This window comes from Capsaspora owczarzaki, assembly GCF_000151315.2.
Source record: "Capsaspora owczarzaki ATCC 30864 unplaced genomic scaffold supercont2.6, whole genome shotgun sequence".
Classification (NCBI taxonomy): Eukaryota; class Filasterea; order Ministeriida; family Capsasporidae; genus Capsaspora; species Capsaspora owczarzaki.
The window spans coordinates 1,001,863-1,027,839 of record NW_011887297.1 but is presented as its reverse complement, the minus strand read 5'-3'; the positions used below and the strand labels follow the sequence as shown (position 1 = coordinate 1,027,839).

The following is a 25,977-nucleotide window of genomic DNA, read 5'->3' as shown; positions in this document are numbered from 1 at the left end:
CCACTCCCTCTTCTTCTGCGTTTCTCAGTCAACAACAAAAAATGTCGACCAACCACCAGCCAGCGCTCACTCACATCTCGCCTGACCCAGTGCTCAAAATCCTCGAGAAGCCCACCTTCGGACTGACGCTCGTCGCATTGTACCCATGTCCGTCCGAGCTGCGCAGTGCATACGAGTCGTTCGCGGCCAAATTGCAGGCGGAGCTGCCAGCCGAGCGCGACGGCGCCGTCGTTTACAACGCAAGCAACCTGCACTGCACGATCGCAAGCGTGGCAGTCTTCATGGACAATCCATGGACGCACCAGAGTGCTGCAGACCGCCAGCGCGTGGTGGACAAGTGGATTGGCACAATCACTCGAGCGGTCGAGCGAGCGCGCGCAGCCGTGCGCCAGAGCGGGCAGGCATTCGGTCCCATCCAGCTCACCATAGACCGACCCCGCTTGTCGCCTGCAGCAGGGTTTTTCTGGGAGTCCGAGACCGGAGGGACGAGCACGATCAGTGCGATTCGCCGCGAGCTGGCAGACATTATTCGGAGCGAAGGCGTTTGCATTGCGCCGCCTGCAGGAGGTCTGCCAAGCATCCCGCAAGATCCCTCCGTGCTCGAAGCGATGCGTGCCGGGCGGCGTGGCGGCGGTCACCCACTGCAAGGCCCGCCGCTGCCCGCCGATGCGGCGCTTGTCGATCTCACCGCGGACGGCCAGACGGCCATTCCGAACATCATCCACAGCACGTTCATGCGCTTCCGAAAGGCGCCCGAGCGCACTCCCGGCGAGATCCAGGCCGACTTTGAGCGACTGGCCGACCAATGGACCCCGCTGACCATTCCAATCTCCCAGATTACGCTTGTTCTCGAAGATCGGCCGTACATGCATATTCAGCACGATAGCTCTCACATCATGGCTACCTGGGATTTATGAGCTTCAGAGTGGTCGAGTCTGGTATCTGGGGTGTGCTTTTGTTTTGCGTTGCAGACCTTTTGTTTCCCTGAACCTTGCCATCACCAGCTAGGCGTTCGTCAGACGAGCATAGCTACGCAGTGTGCGCTTTACTTCCCCCCCCCCCACTTTGTGCTGCAACAGTAATGTCCCCTCCAAATTCAATCCGACTTTCACTCCCTTTTTTTGTTGTTGCTGTTGTTCCAAACAAAACCAATGTCTGCTCGTCTGATTCGCGTCGTCGCCACTGCCGCGCTTCCTCTTCGCACTGGTGCGTGTTTTGTGTGTCTCTTCTCATTCTCATCTCATCTCTTCTCTTCTCATCTCATCTCTCGTTCTTCTGGTCCTGATTCTCCACACTTTTTGCTTCCCTTTTCTGTCAAAATCGTACGATTTGAATTGTTCAGTGATGACGCGCTTTTTCCCATCTCTCTCTCTCTCTCTCTCTCTCGCACAGCACACTCGTTGTCGTCGCGTTGTTTGCGTTCTGCGTATGTGTGCGTGCGTGTGTGTATCTCGAGGTGGGGGGTGGTGGAACAGGACGAATGCATCCAGATCACATTCAAAATCAAAAGAAGCGCTGTCCCTGCACAGTCTGACACCCCAATCGCCAATCGACCGTTCGCGCTCTGTCGGGTCGTGATTTTGTTTTGCTTGCTTGTTCTTGTTCGTTGGTGTGTTCGTTTCTCAAGCTTTGCATTCGGAACCGTGTCATCGCAGCTGCAAAACGGATTTCAAAGAACGAAAAAAAAAAAATCAAATTGTTTTTGGAGTTTTTCAACTTCCGCTTCTTCTTCTTCCGTTCAAATGCGATTCGATTCATAGGCGATCGTCGTCCATCGTCACCGTGAGCCGCACTCCGATCTGCACTCACTTCTCGCACGTGCCTTTTCCGTTTCCTTGCTATTTGTCCGCTTCTTCGCTTCTCCAAAAAGAAAAAAAGAAAAAAAAAAGAAGAAAAAAAGCGAAAAGTTAAAAAATTCGCCGTTTCGATGTTGTTTTATTTTATTATTTTATTATTTATTTTTTCTTTTTTCTTGTTGATGATCAACAATTTTGATCCTTTTTTTTTTTCTTTCTTTCATTCTGAGAAATTCAGCATTTTCACTCACCAACGCGTCGAATTTGTCAACATTGTTGTTTGTTTATTTATTTGCAGGTGCCGTGCGCACTGCCTCCAATGCCGCCGCGGTGGTCGCTGTCCAGCAGCAGCGCAGCTACAGCCACGGCCAGGGCCAAGGTCGCTCGAGCAACGGCAAGAGCTCAAAGTTTGCCACGGGTGCTGCGACTGCGTTTGCTGCTGCCACGACGACCGGCCTGATGTTGGTTGTCTCGGCGTCCGAGAAGACCTCCAAGAAGGGCGACTATGCTGCCGTTCGCAAGGACATTGCCGACATTCTCGATGATTCCAACTACGACGATGGCTCGTATGGACCTGCTTTCGTCCGTCTCGCCTGGCACGCATCTGGGTAAGCCATTTGTTTGTTTGTTTGTTTGTTTTTGTTTGTTTTTGTTTTGTTTGTTTGTTTGTTTTTTTCAACCTGCATGCTTGACACTCTTACTCACCCTCATTCACATGCTCACGCGCGCCAAATACAGCTCGTACAGCACGTTCGACAAGACTGGCGGCTCGAACGGCGCGACCATGCGCTTCTCGCCCGAAGCCAAGTATGGCGCCAACAACGGCCTGGAGCGCGCTCGTGCTCGCCTTGAGCAGGTCAAGCAGAAGCACCCCTGGATTACATACGCCGATCTCTGGACTCTTGCTGCCGTGGTTGCCATCGAGGAGATGGGCGGCCCCAAGGTTCCGTGGCACGGCGGCCGCGTTGACGACGCCGACAACAAGCGCACCGCTCCCGACGGTCGCCTGCCCGACGCTGCTCGTGGTGCCGACCACGTCCGTGCCATCTTCTACCGCATGGGCTTCAACGACCAGGAAATTGTCGCCCTGATTGGCGCGCACGTCATTGGCCGCGCGCACGACGGCAAGTCCGCCAACGGCTCGGGCTACTCTGGTCCGTGGACGTTCAACCCGACCACGTTCAACAATGGTTTCTACACGACGCTCCTCAACACCAAGTGGACGGAAAAGAAGTGGAACGGTCCCAAGCAGTACACGGATCCCACTGGCGAGCTCATGATGCTCCCTGCCGATCTCGCCTTCCTCCAGGACGCCGACTTGCGAAAGTGGGTCGAGGTCTACGCCAAGGACGAGAAGAAGTTCTTTGAGGACTTTTCCGCCGCCTTTTCAAAGCTCCTCCACCTCGGCGTCCCTGCCAAGACCAGCTGCTGGTGGTGGCCCTTCTAAACCGGGTTGGGTTTCTCAACCCAGCCGGGATTGGGTGTTTGTCTGAGCCTTTTTTGGTTTTTTGTTGGAGCTCTGTCCTGTAGGTTGGATGCTTGTGTTGCGTTGCAATATACAGTACAATACCCATCGCTTCGCTTGTGTTGGAATTGTTCTAGTGCGCGATTGTTGCTCGATATTATGTTTATTTTCAAAGCACACGAGCATGGGAACAATTAGGGGAGAGTCGGGGGGTTTATTGGGTTCCAGCGGCAGTGGCAGCCTCCCAGACCTTGTTTTCACGGATGAGCTTGACGACCTGTCGGAAAGCACGCGCAGTAAATGAACACGTCCATTGCGAAAAATTCATCACAAATCCAACGCTACAAAGCAGGGTGCAGGACTTTACAGCCTCAATATCGGGCGACATGAAACGATCCTCATCAAACGGCTTGACGTGCTGGCGCACGAGTTGGTGCACGGCCTCCAACGGCGCAGTAGTGCGCAGCGGACGGAGGAATTCGAGTGCCTGGCAAGCGGCAAGCAGCTCGATGGCAATCACCTATTGGATCCACAGGCATTGAGCGGCGCGGCTCACCTCACTCGTCGTTGCGCGGCAATACAGCTCCCACATCGACGCCCAATGCATTGCCATCCACCAAAATCGCGACCTTACCGTTTCAACGTTCGACACCACTTCGATTGCCTTGCGCGAGGCAAAGCCGCCCATCGAGACGTGATCTTCTTTGGCGGCAGAGGTGCTCTGCGAGTCGACCGATGCCGGGTGGCACAGGACCTTGTTCTCGGAAACCAGCGCGGCTGCTGTGCAATGTGCAATCATGAAGCCAGAGTTCAAGCCGCCAGCCTTGACGAGGAAGGCGGGCAAGCCGCTGAGCGACGAGTTCACCAGGCGCTCAATACGACGCTCGCTCATGCTGCTGATTTCATGAATGCCGATCGCCAGAAAGTCACACGCCTTGGCGATGTACTCGCCGTGAAAGTTGCCGCCAGAGAGGGACTGTTGTGTTTCGGCAAAAACCATCGGGTTGTCGGTGGCGCTATTGATTTCTGTCGTGACGAGCTTGCGCACGAATGCCAGAGTATCGTGGGCAATGCCGTGAACTTGTGGGATGCAGCGCAGTGTGTATGCATCTTGAATGCGGCCGCAGCCATGATGGCTGCCATAAATCTGAGACGGCTGTTCCTCTGTGTGCAAAAGGGAGCGCAAGCGCGCCGCACACTCGATTTGTCCAGTGTGAGGACGAGCGCGGTGGATCTGAAGAGAGAGAGAGAGAGGGAGAGAGAAGGAAATCAAGTGTTGTCAGAAAAACATAAAACAGGATTCGTCGACATTGTGGATGCATCTGCAAAACCGGTTCATACCTTCTCGTCAAAGGCACGGTGAGTGCCGTGCAGTGTCTCCAGCGTCAACGCCGCAATCACGTCTGCTTGGAGTGCCGCGCGAGTAGCACGGACAAGCGCCTCCGTTCCGTGCGCTGTCATGAACTGGGTGCCGTTGATCATGGCGAGACCCTCCTTGGCATGCAAATCGATGGGTGTCAGACCATGTCGTTGGAGAACCTAACAATAAAGCAGCATGCGCCAGCACATGAGTGACCAAGAAAGTGACGAGCATCCTTTTGATAGGAGGAACAAGTCCGTCAGTACCTCGTTTGCTTGGTCATACTTTTGCAAAGTGGGGTCCCACATTTTGCCTTGGCCAATCAAACTGTGAACATACGAACGCATGTGTGAGCAATGGTGGTTGGCACCAACCATCCAAACCGAACCTACCCAAGCGCCAAGTGAGCAAGCGGCGCGAGATCGCCAGATGCTCCCACCGTGCCCTTGCACGGCACCCACGAAAGGCAGGATGCATTGAACGCATCCAGCATGCGCTGCACATTCTCTGGGCGGATGCCACTGCGTACGACATAGCGGTGAGCGTGAGAATGAGCATACGGTACCTGGAGCAGTGGCAGCAGCGTTCGTGCTCCCAGCATACCTGTGTCCCTTTGCAAAGACGTTCAGACGCAGGGCAAGCAGCATGCGCGTGCGCTCAACAGAAATGGGCTCGCCCACACCCGCGGCGTGCGAGGTGATGAGGTTGATTTGCAGTCTGTGCAGCTCCGACGGTTCGATCGGCGTTGTTGCAAAAAAGCCAAAGCCTGTTGGTGCACACACGGATGACAAGGTCAGCGGCCAACCGGTCATCCGCTGCGTGATGTGTGTCGGGGTTTGTTTTTTTGGTTTCAACCAAACGTACCAGTGTTAATGCCGTAGACGGGATCGCCCTTGCGCACAATATCGTCGATGAGCTGGCGGCTGCGCTTGATGCGCTGGACGGCCATGCAACAACAAAGCAAGTGTGTTCAAGGTGAGCACATTTGTCACAGTTGTGCTTCTCGGAGCTGATCAGACCTTGCGAAATGGCCACACCGTGAACGTACCTCCCATGCGTCCTTGGAAAAGTCCAGCTTGACGGTTCCCTGGCTGCGTCATGACCAAAAATGCAAAAGGCACACACGACGAAGGCAATACAGTGTCAGGGCGATGCTCCCCCCCCCCTTCTTCAATCCACGCACCATAACGCAGAAGAGTGTGGGACTGCGTGAGAATGCGAAACCCGACCTTCTTTGGGTCACTCTTCCACCACCACCACCACCACCACCACCACCACCAGCACTTGCACACATACACACACAGACCAACGGCAACACATTCGACAGTCACACTGCGGGAAATGAGGGGCGGAAATAGAGCAGGAACATTGAAACGAAAAAAAAAAAAAAAAAAAGTCACGGTCGAATTCTAAATTGACGTCCCCAAACGCCAGACAGCAAAAACGGAGCCGGACAGCAAAAACGGAGCCGTGCAGAGCGGCGCTGTCACGGAGCGCGGGCTCGCAGTTGGCTGCGTGCACAATGGTCCCGATACGCACTCGCTGGGCACGGAGCGGCGACGCTGCGACAACGCGCATCTCAAATCGTGCGTCGTCCTCGTGGCCAGTCACTCGAAATAGGACAGTTGGCGCCCATTGCCCCATTGCCCCATTGCACCATTGCCCCATTGCCCAGCGGCAAGGATGATCAAAACGAGAGCAGCTTTGTGGAAACAGGAAGATGACCAAGGCATCTGCGCAGCAATGACGGGGCGTTCCGAACTTGCCTCAGGGCGTAGAGCTGCTCGGGGAGGAGCGACTCGCCGTCGAGGACAGTCGTGGAAGTGTGCATTGTTCGTTGTGGATGAAAAACAAGGAATGACCTCGATTGCGAGCTTTGTTGTTAGAGAAGAGTGGATGATGTCGTAGAGCATGGAAGGTATTGTTTTGGATTGATGTGTATCTGTCACGCTGGGTTGTTCCAGAAATTTCAGTCGTCCTTTATGTCATGACCGAGCCTCAGTTCGAGTCGCTCGAAAACTTTCGAATCACCAAGGTACAGTCACTCCTCCTTTGTTGCGTGCACCGTGTTCGTTTGGTTTGTCTTACGAGAGAGAAAGAGAGAGACGGACGCTGGTTCTGAGAATCTGCTGCTGACTTCTTGGCAAAGCACCCCCTCACAACGATCGTAGGCCCCGCCGAGTGTGCTCTACGTTCCAAATTTTATCACAGACAATGAAGCCAGCTACTTTTGGGACCAGGTACGAGCGTGTCGAGTGTGCACAATGACTGCGCGACCAACCCGATCTGACCCCCTTTGTCTGTGCGTGCACAGGTCCACGCCGCTCCGAAAGTGAAATGGACTGCTCTCAAGGACCGCAGGTTACAGAACTGGGGTCAGTGGTCTGGTGGAGTGAGCTTGCTAGAGTGCTCGCCCAGTCACTCACTCATCTCAAGCTGCTCGCTTTGGATCTGCAGGTGGCACACAAACCGCGAAGGGGATGATTGCAGAGCCGCTGCCACGGTGGTTACAACTCCTTGCAGAGCGCATGCACACGACGGGGGTGTTTGGATCTCTGGTGCCCAATCATGTCCTGGTGAATGAGTACTTGCCAGGCCAGGGCATCATGGTACGTTGGTCGGCTTTGCTCGAGTTTCATCCCTTGACGCGAAAGCGACTTCTGGGTTTGTGATAGACGCAATGATCTCACGAGCGTATGTATCAATGCTTGCGACCGGATCTTTGTCAACATTTCAGCCCCATGAAGATGGACCGTTTTTCTCACCCGTCATCACAACCATCAACCTCGGGAGCCATTGCGTGATCAAGTTTTATCGACCTCGGGACAGTGATATTGTTTCAGAGACAGCGAACGGCCGCGAAGGCAGCGATAGCGACAATCCTGCGACGACTAATTCACGTCATTCGCTTGAAAGCCGAAGAGTGACGTCCCTGTTCCTCGAACCCAATAGCTTGCTTGTGCTTCGCGAAGACATGTATACCAGGTTTTTGCACGGAATCGAGCCGGTACCCCAGGACAGTTTGGCTGAGGTTCGCGCAACCTGCGCAAACGCCGCCCAGTGTCCTTCGCTTGCCGCTGCGTCGGATGACGTCCTTGCCCGCTCAACGCGGGTTTCTCTCACCATCCGTCACGCGCCAAACACAATCAAGCTCAAGTTCAAGCTTGGCGGGAAGTGAAATGCGAAGGTTGGATTTGCTACTTGTCATCACAAGCCATTCTACAAACTGGGCTCTTCCCTACTCGGTCTTCCTCTCATTCTTCACTGTATTCATTAGTCAACGATACTTTCGCATTCACTGTATACGCTTCAGCAATGATTTCAGGTTCAGTTACGGGTGCTTGGTTGTCCAGTCCAGTTTTTTTGATTGTTGTTGGCTTGCTCTCTACGTCAAGGGTCGCAATGTCGACAGATCCATTTGGCGCTGCGTCCACACTGGACGACCTCGCGCATGATACTGGCCTGACAGACACTTCCTTTTAAAAAAAAAACCAAAAAAAAAACCACTAGTTTGCTTTTAAAAAACATCTCGTATTTTGCTGATACATCCATCAACAAGCAGTCACCAGTATTGCCAAACAAGGCCCGAGGACTTGAACAGTAGCACTCTGTCAACCAAAGATCGGAAGAGCAACGCTACCAGAACAGAACATCGCGAGCTTAGACAATGACGGGGGACTTGACGTTCTTGAGGGGGCCGTGGCCGTTGAGGACCTTGCAGAAAGCGCCGTCGGGGACAATGCGGTTGGCGTTGCGGAGGGCGAGGTACTCGTCACGGGTGAAGTTGGTGAAACCCCACTTGTTGGAGACGATGATCTTCTGGCGACCGTTGAACTTGAACTTGGCACGACGGAGGGCCTCAACGACAACAGCCTTGTTGCTGTCCTTGGTGCGGACCGAGAAGAGGATCTGGTTGATGTCGACACGGGCGACAGTGCCCATGGGCTTGCCGTAGGCGTTGCGCATACCGGTTTGGAGACGATCGGCACCAGCGCAGGTGAGCATCTTGTTGACACGGACGACGTGGAAGGGGTGGACACGGACACGGAGGTGGAAAGAGTCCTTGCCAGACAGCTTGGAGATGTACTTGTTGCAGCAAATACGGCCCGCCTCAAGCGCCTCGCTGGAAAGCTGCTCCTTTTCGAGGGAGAGCATGTGAATGCACAGCGGGAAGTCATCAACAGACGCCTTCTTGCGACCGAGATCGAAGATCTTGATCTTGGGCTCGGGGACACCACGGCAGAAGCGCGACTTGGGGTACGGCTTGTTCTTGCAGTAGCGGTAGCAGCGAGCGGGACGGCGACCCATGTTTGATGAGGCTGTTCAAGACGAGAAAAGGGGAGGAGAAGGGGGGGGGAAGGAAAAGAAGAGACAAGCGCAAGTTAGAGCAGAGCCAGAGGGGGGCAGACGAACGAGGAGCACGTTGAGAAGAAAGGGCGGGGAAGAGAGCAGAGTTTCGAGACCCAGCAGACACGCGCGGGGATGTGGATGGCAGCAGGAGGCAAGTCACAAACTCTTCTATTACGCAATGTGCGGAGGGAAAAAAAAAAAGAAAAGGAAAAGACTGGCGCGGGGAAAACGGAAAAAAAAAAATACACGGAAGAAAAAAAAAAGAGATAAAAAAAAACAGCCATTCGATCGTGTTGCAGAGAGTGAGACCGCCAGCAGTGAGATTGCCGATACAAACGAGCGACTCGTGAAAAGCCACTACAATTGCATCAGCCGCGAGGACTTCGAGGGCTGGAGGACCGAACGAAACGAAAGCCAGAAACACAAAAGAAAAACAAAAAACAGGCATTCATCGTTGGCGCCTTCTCCAACACAGCAGCAGCAGAGATCCCCGTGCGACGACACTTCCGCTGTTGAGGTAGAGCGCGTTGCGTAAACAGCAAAGCAAGAGGCCAGAGCGGCGGGTGGGGGGGGGGGAAACGACGTAGGCCCCGAGACGGAAATCGAGACCGAATGCTTCACTTTGTTGCCGCCAACTTTCCCCTCAACCGCCTTTGCAGGCCCTGTTTCCCAAGTATCCTGCATTGCAACCCCACCCTCCGATCCCCCAATCGGTTTGCATGCATGGTTGTCTATCAGATTCGAGAGGCGGAAGGGCAGGTTGCACTACAGATCAACGTACACGAAGAGAGAGAGAGATGACCTTCCCAAAACCATTTTGGTCAAGAGCAAAATCCAGCAAAAGAAAAAATATTGATTTGTCGGTGCAATCCAAGCATTGAATTGATACAGCATCCGCTCAATGAGCAGCAAACACCTTGGTGGGGAAAAAGGTTGTCTCAACAAAGCAAAAAAAAAGGGCAAAGGCTCGACTTTTCTGAGATTCTGGGTTGATTTCAAGTGCTTTGATTTCACAAGTCCCTTCATCGCGCGCTTCCTTCTCCGACCTGCCCGTGCGCTCACCGCATGATGGCTACTGTTCGAAACACCGGTTATACTGTTAGACTCGAGCATGTCCTCGCCTGCAGGTCACACTTTCCCGGCGCTGTTTACCGGACGTGAGGAGGTGTGGCGCGACTCCCTGCTCGACTGTGTCGGACTTTTGTTTTGCGCGCGGTTCTTTCAAAAGCAATTGAAACGATTCGTTTGTTCCTTTGGCAAAGTTGAAAGGCCGCTGTGGCGGAGAGAAACAAGGTCTGGCTGGATGTGGTGAAGCGAAACCCGTCTAAAAACCACGACAGCTCGTTGGCTCCGACTCCCAGCACGGACGAATGCTGCTGTACCCTTGAACAAAGGATTCGCCAAGAATTTCGTGCGATGCTTGATTGTTGCTTGTTGCTATTTGCAGTAGGATCGAAGAGTTTGTTTGATTGTCTTTGAAAATTTGTTCTGAGAGGGCTCTCAGTTCCGGACAAGCCACTGGCGTTGTGCTCGTCAGTCGGTGGTCCAAGTACAAATTCCTGTGCCATGCTTTTGGCGTGATCCACAACCTTGTACTCAATACCTCAGAATGCACCAATCTCAGAATTGTTCACTCCATTTCGTCTGAACCCTCCTCCTTTCGCTCGTGCACGGCCAAGCAGCAGCAGCAGACGTATCTCCCCTCCCCTCCTCCTCCCCCTCCCCGGATTAGAACGCAAACGCAAATGGCTACTCCTGCCGAGTCGGTGCAGACAAGTACGACAGCCCCACAAGCAGCGGCATTGAGAACCAGCGGAGCCCAACAGGGCCACGAACAGCCGACTGCCCAGCCAGGCGCAGGCGCAGGCGCGTATGCCAACACGCACGACCAGCACGCTGCATCGGCAGCAGTGACCGCCGCCCCTGCGCATGCGGCAGCGCCCTCAAGCAGCAACTCTACAGCAGGAGGCGCGGGCCAACAAGGCCAGCAACAACACCAGCACCACCTCCACCACCACTCTTCCAGTGGCCCAGCTGCTGCTGCTGCTGCTGCTGCTGCTGCTGCTGGAGCAGGATCTTCGTCGTCCTCTGCTGCTGCCACCTCGGTTGGGGTCCCGCATGCGGGTGTGCCGGGCATCGCGACCCCGCCGACCGTCGCCGAACGCAAAATCACCGACGAGTTCATCTATCTCATTGAAAAGTCGCAGGAGCTCTTCCACGGCCTGCGCGACCTGCCGCAGTATGGCCAGAAGCACTGGCATCCGCATTTCGCCCGCACCTTCGACGTGTACACGCGGCTGTGGAAGTTCCAGCAGCAGCATCGCCAGGTTTGTTTGTTTTGCATTCAATTCGACAAAGGGGGAAAAAAAAAAAAAAAAAATCGAAAAAAAAAATCTCTTCGTTTTTCTGACCTCGTTCTCACCTTGTCGGATGTGTGCCCCCTTTTTGTTGTGTTTGAACTCATTTCAGGTGCTTGATCTCAAGTACGGACTCAAGCGTTGGGAAATTGGCGAAATCGCCTCCAAGATTGCACAGCTGTACTACCACTACTACTTGCGCACCAGCGAAACAAGTTACCTGTTTGAATCGTTTGTCTTTTACGAGGCGATTCGCTCACGCATGTACTTTTCTGCTGTGATGCGAGAAAAGAAGTATGGCTGGTTTTGCTACTTTTTGTTGCTCTTTTTTTGTTGCTTTTTTTCGTTGATTTTTTTTTTTTTTTTTGTGCACATTCTCATCTTGTGTTCATTGCAGAGCGGAGTTGGCCATCAAGAAGCTGCGATACTATGCTCGCTTTATTGTCGTGTGTCTGCTGCTCAACCGACATGAGCACGTGGCCGACCTTGTTGTCAAGCTGAAGGAGCATATTGAAGAGTACATTGGCACCTTCAAGCCCTCCGACGGTGCCGAGTGGCAGCTGGTGCTGCAAGAGCTGCAGGCATTCCTTTCGGTGAGTAATTCTCGTTCGCTTGCGTTCTTGCCAGCAAGCAGTGGAATTTAATTTGCTGACTTTGGAATAACACCACAATCCCCAGGCCGATGCAGTGCTCCTCATCTCGGATCAAACGAACGCCATCATCTCGTCGGCGCTAAATCACCGCCTACCGCTTGAAGATTCTACTGCCAACATCATTCTTCCTTCGCTGCAAAAACCTCGAGTCAAGCCAGTCTTCTTCCTGCGCCTCCAAGAAAGCATTCTTGTCGGAGCGTCGCATCAGCAAGTGCGTTTGGGGGGGGTCCCCCGCATCTGATGTTTTTGTTCCTCCCTGTGCTGTTGGGCAGTTGGACGCTTTTTGCACTCACTGATGTCGTCCTTTTGATGTTTGGTTAGATCAAATTCAGCGAACTCACGTTGGACATGTACCGCATGCTTCAAGCCCTCGAGCGGACGCCCGAGCCTCGATCGCAGAGCGGTGCAGGCTTGCAACTGGAGGCCATTAAATCTGATGCACGTGCTGACGATGAAAAGGTATGACGGCTTGATGTTGGTCGAAACGTTGTGATGTGCTGGCTCATCCTCTGCTGTTGTAGAATCACCATCAAGATGGCACCACCGCTCTAGCTCGCCGTGCAAACCCGCACAAATACTTGCTATACAAGCCAACGATTAGCCAGCTGCTGCTCTTCCTGGTGACGGCACACAAGGTACCTGCGTAATTTTCGACCCTTGCTAAACTTGTTCAAACAAAACTGACACTGCTGTATTCCTTGAACTTTGGTAGGAGCTCAATCCGAATGGAGTTTTGTTGTTGTATGTCTCTGCCGATGGGTTGGCTGCCAAAGCTGATCAAGGTACATTCATAGCTGTTGTCCCGCGTTTGGGGTTTTTTGCGTTTTTTTTTTTTTTGTTTTTTTCTGTCGCAAGCTTGCTCAACTTTTGCTTGGTCACGCAGGAGCTTACTCTACTGGTGGTGTGCACATGTCGTCCCGTGCTGAGACGTCACCCAGCGGAGCCGAAGTCGAACCCAACAACGCGAGCGCGAGTGTTTCTGCCAAGGCTCTGTATCTTGCAGACATTTTGGCCTTCACTCGCAAGCCATTCTTTGTGATTATCGATAGTCCCAACAGTCAAGCATTTGCTGTACGCGATTCACGCGTGGATTGTTGTTGCTTTGCAGCGTGAAGAGTGGTTAGATTTTCTGACTTTTTTTTTTTGTTGTTGTTGTTGTTCTTTCTTTCTTTCATTCCCCCCCCCCTTTTTCAGAACATGCCAAATTCCTTTGGCCAACCGACCATGTCACTCATGTCGCCCGCATCGTTCGGCAAGCTGGCGAATTCAGAAGAGTCGCAACGCGGCAGCTTGTTTACGCTCTTCCTGTATTCCCCTTTGCTCGCCCTCGCGCACATTTCCGGGCTGACGGACTTGGCGCGCGCCCGCTGGGACAGCGCCGCCGTGCAACTCGACCGCTTCAACGGGCACGTGCTTCGTGCACTTGACAGCGCCGAGGACACGGATGTCGCCATCCTCAGCTTCCTCTTTGATGACTTTTTGCGTCACCAGATTCTGCGCTTTGTCTTGTGTGCAATCACCATGCGGCATCACAAGGAAACTCGCAACGTGGTGAGTCGTTTGTTTTTTGACTTTGGCTGCCCTTGAAGCACGATGATGGACAGTGCTAATCCTCTGACCGATCTGTGTACTTGGTTGTTCTGCAGCCTTCCAATCAGCCGCAGAGCTCGCCGGCCATTCCATCGAGCGTTTACGAACAACCTGGCGTCGTGAATGCCTTCAAGGAGTTGGTCAACGAACTTCGTGTACAAAATCTCTATGTTTAAAAGAGTTTGTTTTTGTTCGTTTCTTTGCCGCATCCTTTTGTTGGTGTTTTCGTCGTGTTTCCCCGGCTCCGCCTCGTTTTTGTTGGTACTATGTCTTTGTGTGTTGCTTGCTCTGTGTCATTCTGTCTCTCCATCTGTTTCGTTTCGTCCGCTTTCAATCATTGATGTTGTTGTTTGGTTTTCCCGCCCCCCCCCCGCATCCAACGATTCTTCAAGCGACACACCGCTGTTTGTTCAATTCGCTCATTCATTCAGACCTTTGTGTCTAATAAAGCTTCAGTCGAAGTCTCAGTCTTTTTGTTTCACCATTTGTTTGGCTTTGGAAAGCGCTTCCTCTTCCTCTTCTCACTCCTCCTTCCCCTTCCTTTCGGCTTTTTTTTCTTTTTAGCTGGTCGGCAACCTCATGTCTCGCGGGCTCAAGCTCGGCATTGTCCATCTGGGCAAAGTGTGTGGCAAGCACAAGTACATGCTGATTGATGTCGTCGACATCCCTTTCGTCCGCCAGTTCTGCTACCACGTCAGTATCCTCAGCCCCATCTGCACCACTCCCCAAAACATCCCGTTCTCGTGCCCTTTTGCTTTGGTTTTTTTGGGGTGGACGTTCGTGTGAGCGTGGTTTGTTGCTGTTGTGTGTGGTTCGACCTAAGCGTTGCTCACACCGGCTCTCGCTTCCGTCTTGACTCACAGGCGAGCTTGGAGGTCGATCGCAATGGAAATGCAGCCAAGATTTTCGCATATGCCTTCGAGCCGGCCGAGTCCTCGCGAGCGAACGGGCCCGGCGGTCGAGTGCTCACGTCATTCGCCACCGCCACGCCGGCTGCCCGACAGCAGCTGCTCATGTCCATGATTATGCGTGAAACCACGAGTAGTAGTAATGGCGTCGGCGGCGGCGGCAGTTCGCCCGCTGCCAGCTCGAGCTCTGCTGCTGCACCGGGCCTTGAAATCCCATCCGTAGGCTCGTCTTCGTCGCCTCCCGAAAGCCCGGCTTCTTTGAATTCAAGTTCTGCACCAAACGCTCATTCGGCCTCGGCTGATGGACATTTCCACGAGCTACTGTGGTACGTTGCCTGTATTTTCGTTTTGGTTTGGTTTTTTGTTTTTCTCGATTGCCTTTTCAACGTGCTTCTGGTCTCGACTGACCCCCTGTTGGATTGCTGCTATTGACTCGTCGCCTCCGTCAGGTTGCATCATAAGGGCGCCATACCGGCAGGTTGCCATGTCGTCCATCGAAACGGAATTACAGTGGATAATCGGTTGAGCAATCTGGAATTGGCTCCACTGAGTCGCGGCGATGGCGATTTTAGCAACATGGATCCCACAGACGTTGATATTCGAACAAGCGAGACAAGCCTTTATCGTGCAGCGCTGACGCAGCTGCCGCCGTACCGAGACGACGAGCTTGCGTCAATAAATCCCGGCACTCTCGCCTCGGACGACGACACTGTTGATGCCGTGAACGCACCGCCACTGGCGCTTGCTGACCCTGTGCCAGCCACAAGAACCACAATCGCACCACCCCTTGCTCTGACGTCCGGCCCCGCTCGCTTGGACTCTGTCGCATCCCCGCTGCACTTCATGATCAACACGGTCGGTGGAGTGGCGCGTGATTGCGTCGTATTTGCACCCACAGTTCTCAACGGGAATGGAGACATGTTCGAGGACGCGACTTCTCCAGACTGCGCGTTGCTCTACGAATGCCACCACAGCCCGTGCTGCAAGTTGGAGCCAGATTTACGCCAGTTTATGGTGTGCTCGCGATGTCGTCATGTTCGGTATTGCGGTGAGCGCTGCCAGCAGGTATGTGTGTTTGTGGTGATTTCGTGGTTGATGGGGGGGGGCTCTTGTGAGCAAGATGGGTTGCTGACTTCTGTGACTCTCCGCAAATCTTCCAGCTTGATTGGAAGCATCACCGCAAAGAGTGTCGTCTACCGTCCACTGATCCGCCACAAAATTCCCGCCGTGTCGTCTCTGAGCGGTCAAGTTCGACGCCGCAAGTCTTGCCAGCATTGCGCTAGCCTTTGTGTCCCTACTCTATGTACATAGCAATACGTTATCGACATTATTGGTTTTGATTGTTGTCTTTCATTTCGCATTTGTCAAGCAGCAGTCTCGTGTTTTCGGTCGGTCATAGTTTGGCGAGCCGCGTCAACTCCAGTTCGCCTGCCATTTGGATTGAAATGAACAAGCAAACAAACAAACAAACAAACATTCATTTACTATTCAAAAGGCTGATCAATAAGAAAACACCAGCCAAAAAAAAATCCATCGCAACAAAAACCTCTCTCACAAGTCACACGAAAAGTCGACATGGCAGGAGCGAGTATTCTGGTCTGTTCTGGGGGTGCGGCTGCCCTGTTCATGCAGTAAGCTCGCTGGGCAAAATGCAAATGTGCAAAAAGTTGTCGGGGTAGCAGCAGTGCTCGCCCAACCAGAGCAAGGGTGTCTCGAACGCAGGGGAGATGCCATGGAGCACAATCTGAGGCAACTCCACCTGCTTTCCAAGGGAGGAGGGCGGCGCAACCGGCACGTCCTCTGGCGCACCACCTTCGGCAGCGCGAGCTTCAGCGGCAGCGGCATTGAATGCCACAAGGAAGGGCGAGACGCGTTCGGCGGGGAACAGCTCTGGCAGAACGGTAGCAAGCAGATCGCCGAGTGTGTACTCAGAACCGTCCTGACGGAACGGAGGGAATGGCTCCTGCAGCACGGGCTGGTCTGGCACGTAAATGCGGAATGGCACGTTCTTGAATGGATCTGTTTCGTCGCGTTGTGTTAACCGCTTGTTGACGCTCCAAAACTGATCAAACTTGACTGCAGGCGGGGGGGGGAGGCGGAAGGGGGTTGGGATCAAAAAAGGAAGGGTGCAAACCAAGGGGGTGAGAAGCAACGCTTTTTTTGCCACACTTCAGAACAGAGCTGATCGCCTTACAGGTTTTGAGGCCCATCCACAGCTGCTTTTGATCTTTTTTCAGCATGGCAAGCAGCTTTTTGGTGGAGCCGTTCTTGAGGTAGTCGGCCTAATTTCAGGGCAACAGCAAGGACAACAACCGAAAAACAACAACAAACAACAAGTCAGCGACCGCGCGCGCCGCTTGCTTCCCCCCCCCCCACCCTCCGCCTCGAGCCAACTCTCCCTCTGAAATTTCGAATGGCATACCTCTTTGATGGTGGCAATCATATGGGTCTCCACCGTCTCCTTGTCGGGACAGCGCAAGACCTCGTCTTCAGGAAAGCCCTGAAAATGGACTGTCACGCTCCAAGGCAGCTGCGATGGAGATCCGTAAAAGTCGAACAAGACGCCGATCGGGTAATGCCTGCACAGTTCAAAGAGCCAGACAAAACCATGTCCAGCAAGAAATGAGAAGAGGGGAGAAGCGGCGGATACGACGACGATGGAAGCATTCATTCATTTCATTTGGACGAGGGTTTACCATTTGAGTGCCTGTCCGGCATAGTCAAACCACATCTCGTCCTCCGTGTCGGTGCCTGTGGACTGGAAGTGCTTCTTGACCTTGGTCGTGACGAGCGGCAAGTACGAGCACCGCGGTGCAAGCAACTATATATCAGAAAAACAGAATAGATGGATCAAAAATCATCATCATCATCATCATCAGCAGCATCGTCAGCATCAGTATCATCAGCATCAGCATCAGTAGTAGGGCAGCGTCATCAGTGAGCGACAAGAAGCGCCAAAGCGGAACAATAAAAAATAAAAAGCGACATTGAAAACGAGGCGTTTTGAATGCAAGTCGACGGGTTCACTGTTGGGGTCGAGTGCAGCATCCCCATCTCCCAAAACCCCAAACCCTCCCCTCCTCCCCCAAAACAGGTGCTGGACCGAGCAGAACGGACACGGAAGCGCGCTGCAGCAGCAAAGTGGTGAACGAGTTGTCAGTCTCTCTATCTGTCTGGCTCTCTGTCTGTCTCTCTCCCTCGCTTCCGCTCCCACCACACTGCGGCTCCACTGGCGTTGTGAACCGAGGTCCACCACTGGGTTTTCCAAGGGTCGGTGAGCGCTCGGTTCCACCGCCGCCCATCACAGGTCTCGGCTCGCTTTTGCTCTTTCCCCCGCTGGCTGCGTTGTTGGCTTCACCACAAGCAAGCTCCCTCGGCCTCCCGATTCAAAAGAGAGGGCCTCACATAGTATGGCTCTGGCGGCTCGTCGCCGGTGACTTCACTCTGCGCGAGGTTGAACACAATGGGCACTTTGCCCTCCCAGATCTGGCGCTCAATCTCACGGTCGTCCGCCATTTTGTTCAAAGAAAGAGACTGTACTTTGACTTGTTTGGGGAAGATGTATGTGTGTGTTTGATCAAAACATTCACGTTGCTCAATGCTCGGTGCTTCACTGGGGACTGTTACAACATTCAATGCAAAACACTATCATTGTTCCCCCTCACTCTTCCCCCTCACTCTTCCCCTTCACTCTTCTTCTTCTTCTTTTTAGTTTTATTTTTGACACAGTCTCTACGATGAGCGCCATCAGTGCGTTCTCGCCAATGAAGGCTGCAGCCAACATTCACGCGCAACGCCAGCACTTTCGCGACCAGCAGCAACTCAAGTCGACTGCTTCGGGGACAGCGGCGACAACGACAGCCGGCGAGGGCTTGGGCTCGACGACGCAGATTGCAGCCGCAGCAGCAGCAGCAGTCGCAGCAGCAGTCGGTGGCGAGCTGGAGGACGACGAGTTTGAGCGAAGCGCCAGTCCGCTGCTCTCCGAAGACGATGACGACGGCGGCAGCAGCGAGGTGTTTGGCGGTGGAGCACAAACCCACCAGCACAAGCGACAACAACAACAACAAGAACAACAACAGCAGCAGCAGCAGCAGCAGCAGCAGCAGCAGCAGGGTCGTCGTGCAGGGGCTGGTGCAGACAACTCAACGGGGTCGCCGTCGGCGTCGGCAACCCCGCTGCTCGCTGCTGCACTCGCCAGCCAGCAATCTGGAGGTGCTGCTGGCTCGACACTGCGCTTGAGTGCGAGTGCTTGGAGCTACTCGCCGGCAGCGACCCTGCGAGACGTTCCGCCAGTCGCGCTCCACTCTGGCGGCGCTGCTCCCCTCGTTGGCGTCGGCGTGAATGGCGGGTCGCACAAGCGCTCACAAGCGACGACAGAGAGCCAGCGGACGTCTCCTCACAATGAGAGTCGTCGTGGTCAAGAAGAGACCGACGACCAGGACGACCAGGACGACCAGGACGACGACCAGGACGACGACGCGAACGAGCAGCAAGAAGATCAAGCCAATGACGCCTCAGACTTGGAGTCAGACGATGACGACGATGACGACGATGATGATGAGGACGACGAGGACGAGGACGACGACGATGATGAGGACACTCCAGACGATGCACCCCAGCAACCGCTCGAATCCATTCAGGACCAGTTCCTCGCTGCCGTCGAGTACATCAAAACGGCACCAAGGCTCGCTGAACTTAGCAATCCTCAGAAATTGAAGCTGTATGGGTTTTACAAGCAGGTATGTTGCAGAAACCGGCGACATTGGTGTCTGCTCTGAAACCGACGACTTGCTAACATTGTTTCTTTGCGTTCCCTCAGGGTGCTGAGGGCAAGTGCAACACGCAGCGACCTGGCATGCTTGATTTTGTTGGCAGAGCAAAGTGGTATGTTACTTTGCAGATGAAAAAAACAAACAAGGCGAAAAATGCAAACGCTGCTCAATTGCAAAACATCTTCACACTTCAGGGATGCGTGGAACGCCATGGGAGACATGCCCAAAGAACAGTCCATGAAAGAGTACCTCGCATACATGCAAGAGTTGGACCCAACATATGTGCCTGCAGCGCCGGTGAGAATTGCTGAACCGAGTTTGTCAAATCCCCACTGAAACTGCTGGCTCATGTCTGTCGTGTTTGACTGTTGCTGCTGCTGCTGCTGCTGTTGCTGCGGCTGTGATAGAAACGAGTCATTGAAACCAAAGCCGAGAGAAAGAAAAGACAGATGAAAGCCAGCAAAACCGGATTTGTCGTTGTGAGCACGATGGCACGAACAGAGGCCGAAGCAGCGTCAGTACCCTCTTGCTGTTTGATTTGTTGTATCTGTTGGAGGCCGGGAGGGGGGGCAGAGCAAGGATGAGACATTGCTTCCTTGTGGTCCGCGCACTCACTTTTGTTTCGCACGTGTCATGTCCCACACCAACCTGCAGTGACGGAGACAAAACCATCATCGACTGGTGCCAAGAAGGAAATGTGGATAAAGTGGCGCTGTTGTTGGCTAAAGGAGCCGACGTTGATCAACAAGACGATGAGGTGGGTGCTCGTTCGCGTCATAGTGTCGTTTGGGTCACGGCCGATTTGCTCACATCGCCGCCTCTTTTTGTAGGGTATGGCTTTGCTTCATTGGGCGTCTGACCGTGGACATGTGCCTATTATTGAAGTACTATTGAATAACGGCGCCGACGTGCACATTCGGGTAAAGCTTTGTTGATTCGGTATCTGTGTTGTTCCAGAGTTGTGCATTTTCACACACATTGACTGTTTTGGTTTTCCCCCCCCCTCCCCTTCGGTTTCAGGATTCTTCGCTGCAAACTGCATTACACTACGGTATGTCAGTTGGTTCAACGAGGTTGTCCTTGTTGCTCTTTGGCGCAGCAGCATTTGTTTAAGTTGTTCCATGTTCTTTTCTGTCTTTTTCGAAATGTCGCTGAATCTTCTCCCTATTGTTCCTCTGCTTGATCAGCGGCGGCATGTAGCCACTTGAAGGCCATTGAACTGCTACTGGAAGCAGGGGCTCGGACGATGGATTGCGATGACAGCAACGAAACACCACTGGATGTGGCAACGGACGCGGCGTGCGCTGAGCTTCTGAAGGGTGCCAGCAGCCGCTCCGCCGAACCCGGCTCTCCTTCAAAGAAGAAGACAGTGACCTTTGGCCGAAACCAAGTGGTTGTTTTGCCGCCTGCTGCCGCGGCAGAGTCTGACCTCGGCAGTCGACAACTGGAAAGCGTCGATCAGGCCAGCTCGAGTTTGCGATCAGAGCCAACGTATGCCGAGACCTTTGTTCATTCGCGGCATACCGGCGATGACAGCATCGATCGACGGGCTCCGTCTGACGGTGACAGTGCGGGTTTGTTCAGCGGCTCGTCCCTGCTGACCCTTGGCTTGGCCATTGGTGTTACTGTGGCAGGTCTATATGCTTCCTTCCGGGCGTTGCAACGGCGACGAGCGCGTCGAGCATGATTTTTTTTATTGCAACGAGTGTCTGAGTAGTTTCGATTTTGACAGTATCGACTTAAACCGTGTTTCGTTCACCATTGGGGATTTTGCTATCAATATATTGACAGTGAGATGGACCCTTTTGGGTTTTTTTCTTCTTCTTCTTTTCCTTCTCCATCAATGGCACTCACTCACTCTTCCAACATGGCGTCTCGGCTGCAGGCAGTGCAGGTAACCCAACCAACGAAAAACGAAAAAAAAAAAAAAAAATAAAAGCCTTCAACCGTGCGTGTATGTCGTTCAACAACCGTGCCAGCGCAAAAGCAACCTCCAACCTAAGGCTCTGACAAACCAGGCAGGCGGCTTGAGAACACTGGGATGGAGCCCCGGGGGGTGGGGGGGGCGACTCTTGACCACCGAGCCATGGTCCACGTCGTCAAACTCTCCACTACTGGCAGCGATCAGCTCTCTCTCCCTTGACCTTACCTCCGAATCTCGCGCGGAGGGGGGCCTTTCTGAGTGTGTGCTGATATTCGATTTGCCTTGTGTGTGTGTGTGTGTGTTTGACTCACTGTCTTTGGTTGCTCTAGTCCAAGATCTTTGAGGGCCTGAGCGCCACTCCGCCCGTCTCGCGCTCGCTCTGCATCGCAACCCTCGTTGGCTGGCTGCTGTCACTGACAGAGTTCTATGGATACATTGCACTCACGCCTGCCTTGTAAGTGGTGCACGCCCGGCCGCGACAAACGTCGGCCCTGGTTCGCTGGCCCGTGTCGCTGGTCGTCGTCATTGCTCAGCGCGCATTCGTTCGTTGTTGTTGTTGTTTTGTTTTGGGTACAGTGTCGTGCCGCCACATATTTACATTTGGACATTCTTTACGGCTGCATTTGCCGAGCCGCGATTCATCACGGTAAGGGGGCGATTTGTGTGCTTTGTGCGTTTGTTGTGCTATGCAGTTCATGCCACGCATTGTCTCGCTGTTGCCTCGCTGTTGTCTCGGCTGACTTTTATCTTGCTGCATGCAGGCTGTGGTATGCGCAATGTCCATCCTGATGATTGGCAAGTTTATCGAGCCGCTGTGGGGAGGAAAGGAACTCGCACGCTTCATCTCGATCGTGAACGTTGGCACCAATGTGGCAACCTTTCTTGTGATTGTTTTGGCGTTCCGCCTTTACGGTGAAGAGCAGTTGATGTACGTCTTGCTCCCACCGAAGAATTGCTCTCAAAGCAAAGCAAATTCTGTGCTGACAGCGTATCGTTGATTTTCTGTTTTTGTTTGTTCGTTTGTTTGTTCGTTTGTTTTGTTCGTTTGTTTGTTTGCTTGTTTGCTTGCATGTTTGCTTGTTTGCTTGTTTTTGTTTGCTTTTCTCCACCCCATCGCAGCTACGCGCATTGCGGCGGCTTGATTGGCGTTTTGGCTGGCTCGAGTGTTGTTTTCAAGCAACTCACGCCCGAATACTCTGTCAACATGCTCGTTGTCAGCGTCCGCACCAAGGTATCGTTTCTTGTGGTTGAGCACTGACTCTTCATTTGTGCTTCTCTAAACTGAAACTCTCACATGCTCACTTGATTTGATGTTCTGCAGCACTTCCCAAGCGCCATCATCCTGTTGTGCTTGCTGCTTGCTGTTTTCCGCATCAGCCCACCGCAAGACGTTCTCTTTGTGTGGTTTGGCATTGTCACGAGCTGGGTCTACCTGCGCTTTTTCCAGCCTCGCGAGGGCTCGCGTGGCGATCTTGGCGATGTCTTTTCGCTGGCCAGCTTTTTCCCAGAGGCTGTGCAGTAAGTCGAAGCTTCGGGCCCCGACCAATCTCTTGCCGTGCACTCGTGGAACATGTGTTCATGAGATCGCTTGTTTGTTGTTTGTTTGTTTGCTTGTTTTTGCTCGTTTGCGCTCAAACCAGGCCCGCTGTTAACAAGGTGTCGACGAGCATCTATGGCCTTCTTCAATCGGTGCACATTGTGCCACCATGGCCGACCAACAACTCAAACACAATGTCGCAGCAGCAGGCCGGCTCGTTGCTTTACACGATCGGCACCGGCCCGACAGCCTTCCGACCAGTTGTTCCCGCCGCAGTATCGTCATCTCAATCACAAATCATGACTGCCGCTACTCCCATTCCAATCGGCGATGCCAAGCCGGTCGATGCTGAGCGACGAAGGTTGGTTTTTTTGCACGGCCGAAAAACGTATGTTACCTTTTTCGCTGATTTTCAACTCATTGATTTTTTTTGTCAACGACAGACAACTTGCTTTGAAAGCTTTGGATATGCGACTGGGACTAGACCCCAACGAGCAGGGCGACAACCAGGTGTAGACAGCATTGCATGTAACTGCGTCCAGGTTCTTGTTTGCTTTTTGTTCGAGGCTGCGAATGTGGTGTTTTCGGTATTTTCTTTGTTCGTGGCATGCGCGTACCCCGGTGCAGTTGTGGAGAACGGCATATTGTCATTTCCAAATGTAATGTATTTACGCATCGACAGCAACTCACGAAAAGACTATCAAGAAGTGAAAAAAAAAATGTCAAGAACTTAAAATGGCAGGAAAACCAGCACGAAAACAACGAACTCGTATCAACGGATTGAAAGACTGCAACCAACAAGAAACAAGAAAAAAAAATCAAAAAAGAATCAACCTCAGCGAGGTGCTCAAACCGATATCATCGACGACTGGGTGTTCGCTGGAGCGATGGAGAAGAAGGGGCGGCGCGCGGTGCACGCGGCGAGGAGGAATCCAGAGCAGCGCGGGCAACGGCAATCGGGACAAGATCACGATTGGCGGGGAAGGTTTTAATGCGCCGCGTCGAAGGCGGAGTGGAAGGTGGACTTGCGTCGGGCGATTGGGCGTGAGCAGTGGTTGGCGAGGCAGGCGGGGAGGATTCCTGAACCGATGCCAAGCGCTGAAGACTGCCCTTGGATGCTGATCGCGTTGGCGTCAGAGTAGAAGCGCTGTGGACTGGCGGAGATGAGACGACGGCAGACACGATATGGGAACCCTGACGCGAAGGCGTGGCGACGCTCTGCATGTCGACGGAACCAGAAGGCACAGAGGAGGCATTCGAAAGCTTGCCTTTTCGCGATCGGATAGGACTAATGTTGCGTTGCGTCGGAGCAGCTGCTGCAGCAACGTCCCGGGTCACCACCTTTGCTGCAGGAAGCGCGGCACCGGAAGCGACGCCTTTCTTGCCTTTCAGCTCGGCTGACGGAGTTCCGGGTGGAGATGCAAAGAGCTGGTATTGATCCGCGACCACGCCTCCGAGCGGTGCTGGTGCTGTTGTTCCTGCTGCCGGTGCTGCTGGTACAAGACTTGCATTTGCCTTGCGATTTTTGAGAGGAGCTTCTTGTGGCTCGGATGTCGACCGTTGCTTGCGAAGCACATCGGCTGGAACATCCACCGGCACGTCTGCTGGTGTGGCGTGATTGGTATTGTTGTTGCTGTTGTTGTTGTTGCTTTTGCCAGCAATCGCCTGGGCTGGCTTGCTTTTCGATTTGACCTTTTGAGGCGATGCACCCAGAGGAAGATGCTTGCGTTTTTGATCGACCGTCACTGGCTGTGTATCGGCCTCGGCAGAAGTAGAAGCTGCCTCTGTTGGCTCCAACGAGCTATCCTCTGACATCGCATCATACGAGCTGCTCCGTTCAGAGGGCTCGTCATCGCCGTCGTCGTCGTGATCGTGCGAAGCACGCATGTTGATGGCGACCGCGTTGGTTGTGGGCGCCGATTCCAAGTCGTCATCCTCTGCAGTCAGGTTGGAGAAGGCCGATCCGGGGATTTGGCCAAGCCGCGCGAATATTTGTTGCCGGTAAATGTCAACCACCTCTGGATTGAAGGAGAACTTGCCGACGGGGTTGCGGCACCGAGTTGTCGAGCAGAGGCACGCGTCTTCGTGGCATTTGACGCCATCTCGATGGCATGCGCAGTCGTCATCAACGCAGAGCATGCACTGTCGTTGCCGAGCCAGTTTGGCGGCCAGTTTGTTGGCCTTGGCCTGCTGCTTTTTGCTCTGGTTGCTCGGGCCGGGCGATCCCGTCACGTCGTCCTCCTCCGTCATCTGCTGTTCGCCAACGCGCAAGACCGAGTCCAGCATATCCAAGTTTGACACTCCACCGCAGGAGCATCCGACAAACAGGCGCTCGTGTCGCAGTTCTTCCAGCTGCTCCAATTCGCGCTGGTAGTCCTGCAGCGCGCCTGCCTCCTGCGGACTGTCTGGCGTCCCGAGCAAGACCATGCGTTGTTCCTCTGGAATCTGGCCGATCGAATCGACATCATCGTCAAGCACCCCATCAAGCATCATCCACACAAAGTGAGTGATGAGACTCGCTCGGAAGTTTGTGCTCTTCCTCTGTGTTTTTTTTTCTGTACTTTACCTTGTCAAAGCAGGCGTTGGAGTCGCGCTGTGTGTGCAGATGCTGCTCGTACTCGTCGAGCGAGCCAAACTGTGCCTCGCTCGCGTCCTCGTGGGACGGATCCCAGACGCCCAAGCCCAGCGTGAACGCGCCCGAGTCAGGGACGCCACAACTGCCCTGTGTTTTTTTAATTTGTTTTCGTCACCACACGCAAACACCACAGTCAGGGAACGCAGACGCAGGCGAAGGGGGGCCAGGCGAAGGGGGGGAAGCGGCGTTCGTTCAATGGAACAAACGGTTTTCGCAATGGAAGCGCCATACAAACACACTGATTCCTCCGAGAGAAAGAGAGAGAGTGTGTGTGGCTTACAGAGCGCTGGCGTGGATAGTACCGGACTTGGACGTTGGAGAAGTGCACGCGCTTGCGCTTGCTGCTTGCTGGACCACCGGCGGCTGCTGCTGCTGCTGCTCCTAGAAGTGGAGGATTGGCGCGCTTGCGAGGCTGCTGCTGCTGGCTCGTGCTGCCGTTGCTGCCGTCGTCCGTCTCTGAGAAGCGGCGTTTCATATGCAAAAATGGCTCAGGGCTATTGCTTTTTTTGTGTGAGTGGTGGGTTTGAGTTGAGGCAAGTTTGGTCGAGCACAAGCAACGATCGCAATGGTGAAGACTGAGCTTCCTCCAATTCAATTCAAATGCAAATGCAATCACACAGTCAGAGTAGG

The 25,977-nt window shown here is 53.6% G+C and overlaps 10 protein-coding genes across 10 annotated transcripts; 6 read left to right on the top strand and 4 right to left on the bottom strand.

Moving 5' to 3' along the window:
* The first annotated feature begins 15 nt into the window (after positions 1 to 15).
* On the top strand, positions 16 to 1,117 carry CAOG_08767 (hypothetical protein). The gene has a single exon (XM_011272095.1). The coding sequence runs from the start codon at positions 42 to 44 to the stop codon at positions 915 to 917; it is 876 nt and encodes a 291-aa protein (XP_011270397.1). The 5' UTR covers positions 16 to 41; the 3' UTR covers positions 918 to 1,117.
* On the top strand, positions 1,095 to 3,369 carry CAOG_08766 (hypothetical protein). The gene is made up of 3 exons (XM_011272094.1): positions 1,095 to 1,206; positions 2,095 to 2,404; positions 2,535 to 3,369. Exons 1-3 carry the CDS (start codon positions 1,152 to 1,154, stop codon positions 3,241 to 3,243), a joined length of 1,074 nt encoding a protein of 357 aa, XP_011270396.1. The 5' UTR covers positions 1,095 to 1,151; the 3' UTR covers positions 3,244 to 3,369.
* A 41-nt stretch (positions 3,370 to 3,410) lies between these two features.
* Positions 3,411 to 6,476, bottom strand: CAOG_04296 (histidine ammonia-lyase). The gene is made up of 10 exons (XM_004348071.2): positions 6,388 to 6,476; positions 5,670 to 5,712; positions 5,486 to 5,558; positions 5,225 to 5,387; positions 5,014 to 5,142; positions 4,888 to 4,948; positions 4,603 to 4,800; positions 3,896 to 4,495; positions 3,629 to 3,781; positions 3,411 to 3,538 (listed from the first exon to the last, which is right to left on the bottom strand). The coding sequence occupies exons 1-10, from the start codon at positions 6,450 to 6,452 to the stop codon at positions 3,476 to 3,478; spliced, it is 1,548 nt and encodes a 515-aa protein (XP_004348121.2). The 5' UTR covers positions 6,453 to 6,476; the 3' UTR covers positions 3,411 to 3,475.
* A 132-nt stretch (positions 6,477 to 6,608) lies between these two features.
* Positions 6,609 to 7,799, top strand: CAOG_04295 (calcium-dependent cysteine protease; the record flags this gene model as incomplete). The annotated part of the gene is made up of 5 exons (XM_004348070.1): positions 6,609 to 6,656; positions 6,793 to 6,861; positions 6,936 to 6,996; positions 7,079 to 7,230; positions 7,359 to 7,799. 5 exons carry the CDS (start codon positions 6,609 to 6,611, stop codon positions 7,797 to 7,799), a joined length of 771 nt encoding a protein of 256 aa, XP_004348120.1.
* A 332-nt stretch (positions 7,800 to 8,131) lies between these two features.
* Positions 8,132 to 9,774, bottom strand: CAOG_04294 (ribosomal protein L10). Its single transcript, XM_004348069.2, has 2 exons — positions 9,753 to 9,774; positions 8,132 to 8,940 (listed from the first exon to the last, which is right to left on the bottom strand). The coding sequence occupies exon 2, from the start codon at positions 8,927 to 8,929 to the stop codon at positions 8,282 to 8,284; it is 648 nt and encodes a 215-aa protein (XP_004348119.1). The 5' UTR covers positions 8,930 to 8,940; positions 9,753 to 9,774; the 3' UTR covers positions 8,132 to 8,281.
* A 942-nt stretch (positions 9,775 to 10,716) lies between these two features.
* CAOG_04293 (hypothetical protein) lies at positions 10,717 to 15,762 on the top strand (the record flags this gene model as incomplete). The annotated part of the gene is made up of 14 exons (XM_004348068.1): positions 10,717 to 11,298; positions 11,441 to 11,622; positions 11,726 to 11,921; positions 12,007 to 12,192; positions 12,303 to 12,440; positions 12,503 to 12,616; positions 12,694 to 12,763; positions 12,865 to 13,052; positions 13,176 to 13,532; positions 13,628 to 13,726; positions 14,136 to 14,264; positions 14,435 to 14,805; positions 14,929 to 15,544; positions 15,640 to 15,762. 14 exons carry the CDS (start codon positions 10,717 to 10,719, stop codon positions 15,760 to 15,762), a joined length of 3,351 nt encoding a protein of 1,116 aa, XP_004348118.1.
* A 187-nt stretch (positions 15,763 to 15,949) lies between these two features.
* On the bottom strand, positions 15,950 to 18,014 carry CAOG_04292 (hypothetical protein). Its single transcript, XM_004348067.2, has 5 exons — positions 17,885 to 18,014; positions 17,176 to 17,300; positions 16,902 to 17,058; positions 16,674 to 16,761; positions 15,950 to 16,555 (listed from the first exon to the last, which is right to left on the bottom strand). The coding sequence occupies exons 1-5, from the start codon at positions 17,993 to 17,995 to the stop codon at positions 16,104 to 16,106; spliced, it is 933 nt and encodes a 310-aa protein (XP_004348117.1). The 5' UTR covers positions 17,996 to 18,014; the 3' UTR covers positions 15,950 to 16,103.
* Positions 18,015 to 18,170: 156 nt separating this feature from the next.
* On the top strand, positions 18,171 to 21,080 carry CAOG_04291 (hypothetical protein). Its single transcript, XM_004348066.2, has 8 exons — positions 18,171 to 19,218; positions 19,299 to 19,363; positions 19,446 to 19,548; positions 19,659 to 19,765; positions 19,906 to 20,008; positions 20,082 to 20,171; positions 20,272 to 20,302; positions 20,439 to 21,080. Exons 1-8 carry the CDS (start codon positions 18,217 to 18,219, stop codon positions 20,936 to 20,938), a joined length of 2,001 nt encoding a protein of 666 aa, XP_004348116.2. The 5' UTR covers positions 18,171 to 18,216; the 3' UTR covers positions 20,939 to 21,080.
* Positions 21,081 to 21,093: 13 nt separating this feature from the next.
* CAOG_04290 (hypothetical protein) lies at positions 21,094 to 23,405 on the top strand (the record flags this gene model as incomplete). The annotated part of the gene is made up of 8 exons (XM_004348065.2): positions 21,094 to 21,145; positions 21,505 to 21,629; positions 21,752 to 21,821; positions 21,937 to 22,103; positions 22,295 to 22,406; positions 22,497 to 22,693; positions 22,816 to 23,073; positions 23,156 to 23,405. Coding segments are annotated over 8 exons (1,054 nt in total), but the record flags the coding sequence as incomplete, so codon positions are not given.
* On the bottom strand, positions 23,379 to 25,913 carry CAOG_04289 (hypothetical protein). Its single transcript, XM_004348064.2, has 3 exons — positions 25,628 to 25,913; positions 25,279 to 25,434; positions 23,379 to 25,157 (listed from the first exon to the last, which is right to left on the bottom strand). The coding sequence occupies exons 1-3, from the start codon at positions 25,820 to 25,822 to the stop codon at positions 23,571 to 23,573; spliced, it is 1,938 nt and encodes a 645-aa protein (XP_004348114.1). The 5' UTR covers positions 25,823 to 25,913; the 3' UTR covers positions 23,379 to 23,570.
* Positions 25,914 to 25,977: the final 64 nt, after the last annotated feature.

What these genes read in the sequence shown, in the direction of transcription:
- CAOG_08767 (XM_011272095.1), top strand. Translation starts at nt 42, where the DNA reads ATGTCGACCAACCACCAGCCAGCGCTCACTCACATCTCGCCTGACCCA.
- CAOG_08766 (XM_011272094.1), top strand. Translation starts at nt 1,152, where the DNA reads ATGTCTGCTCGTCTGATTCGCGTCGTCGCCACTGCCGCGCTTCCTCTT. An exon ending in CGCGCTTCCTCTTCGCACTG is followed by an intron (nt 1,207 to 2,094) that starts GTGCGTGTTTTG and finishes ATTTATTTGCAG; the next exon opens with GTGCCGTGCGCACTGCCTCC. An exon ending in CTCGCCTGGCACGCATCTGG is followed by an intron (nt 2,405 to 2,534) that starts GTAAGCCATTTG and finishes CGCCAAATACAG; the next exon opens with CTCGTACAGCACGTTCGACA.
- CAOG_04296 (XM_004348071.2), bottom strand. Translation starts at nt 6,452, where the DNA reads ATGCACACTTCCACGACTGTCCTCGACGGCGAGTCGCTCCTCCCCGAG. An exon ending in AGTATGACCAAGCAAACGAG is followed by an intron (nt 4,801 to 4,887) that starts GTACTGACGGAC and finishes CTTTATTGTTAG; the next exon opens with GTTCTCCAACGACATGGTCT. An exon ending in TGGTGTCGAACGTTGAAACG is followed by an intron (nt 3,782 to 3,895) that starts GTAAGGTCGCGA and finishes TGGATCCAATAG; the next exon opens with GTGATTGCCATCGAGCTGCT.
- CAOG_04294 (XM_004348069.2), bottom strand. Translation starts at nt 8,929, where the DNA reads ATGGGTCGCCGTCCCGCTCGCTGCTACCGCTACTGCAAGAACAAGCCG.
- CAOG_04292 (XM_004348067.2), bottom strand. Translation starts at nt 17,995, where the DNA reads ATGGCGGACGACCGTGAGATTGAGCGCCAGATCTGGGAGGGCAAAGTG. An exon ending in AGCCGCCAGAGCCATACTAT is followed by an intron (nt 17,301 to 17,884) that starts GTGAGGCCCTCT and finishes TCTGATATATAG; the next exon opens with TTGCTTGCACCGCGGTGCTC. An exon ending in GTGGATGGGCCTCAAAACCT is followed by an intron (nt 16,556 to 16,673) that starts GTAAGGCGATCA and finishes CCCCGCCTGCAG; the next exon opens with TCAAGTTTGATCAGTTTTGG.
- CAOG_04291 (XM_004348066.2), top strand. Translation starts at nt 18,217, where the DNA reads ATGAGCGCCATCAGTGCGTTCTCGCCAATGAAGGCTGCAGCCAACATT. An exon ending in CATATGTGCCTGCAGCGCCG is followed by an intron (nt 19,549 to 19,658) that starts GTGAGAATTGCT and finishes CGGCTGTGATAG; the next exon opens with AAACGAGTCATTGAAACCAA. An exon ending in TTGATCAACAAGACGATGAG is followed by an intron (nt 20,009 to 20,081) that starts GTGGGTGCTCGT and finishes CTCTTTTTGTAG; the next exon opens with GGTATGGCTTTGCTTCATTG.
- CAOG_04289 (XM_004348064.2), bottom strand. Translation starts at nt 25,822, where the DNA reads ATGAAACGCCGCTTCTCAGAGACGGACGACGGCAGCAACGGCAGCACG. An exon ending in ACTATCCACGCCAGCGCTCT is followed by an intron (nt 25,435 to 25,627) that starts GTAAGCCACACA and finishes AAAAAAACACAG; the next exon opens with GGCAGTTGTGGCGTCCCTGA. An exon ending in CCAACGCCTGCTTTGACAAG is followed by an intron (nt 25,158 to 25,278) that starts GTAAAGTACAGA and finishes TCGATCGGCCAG; the next exon opens with ATTCCAGAGGAACAACGCAT.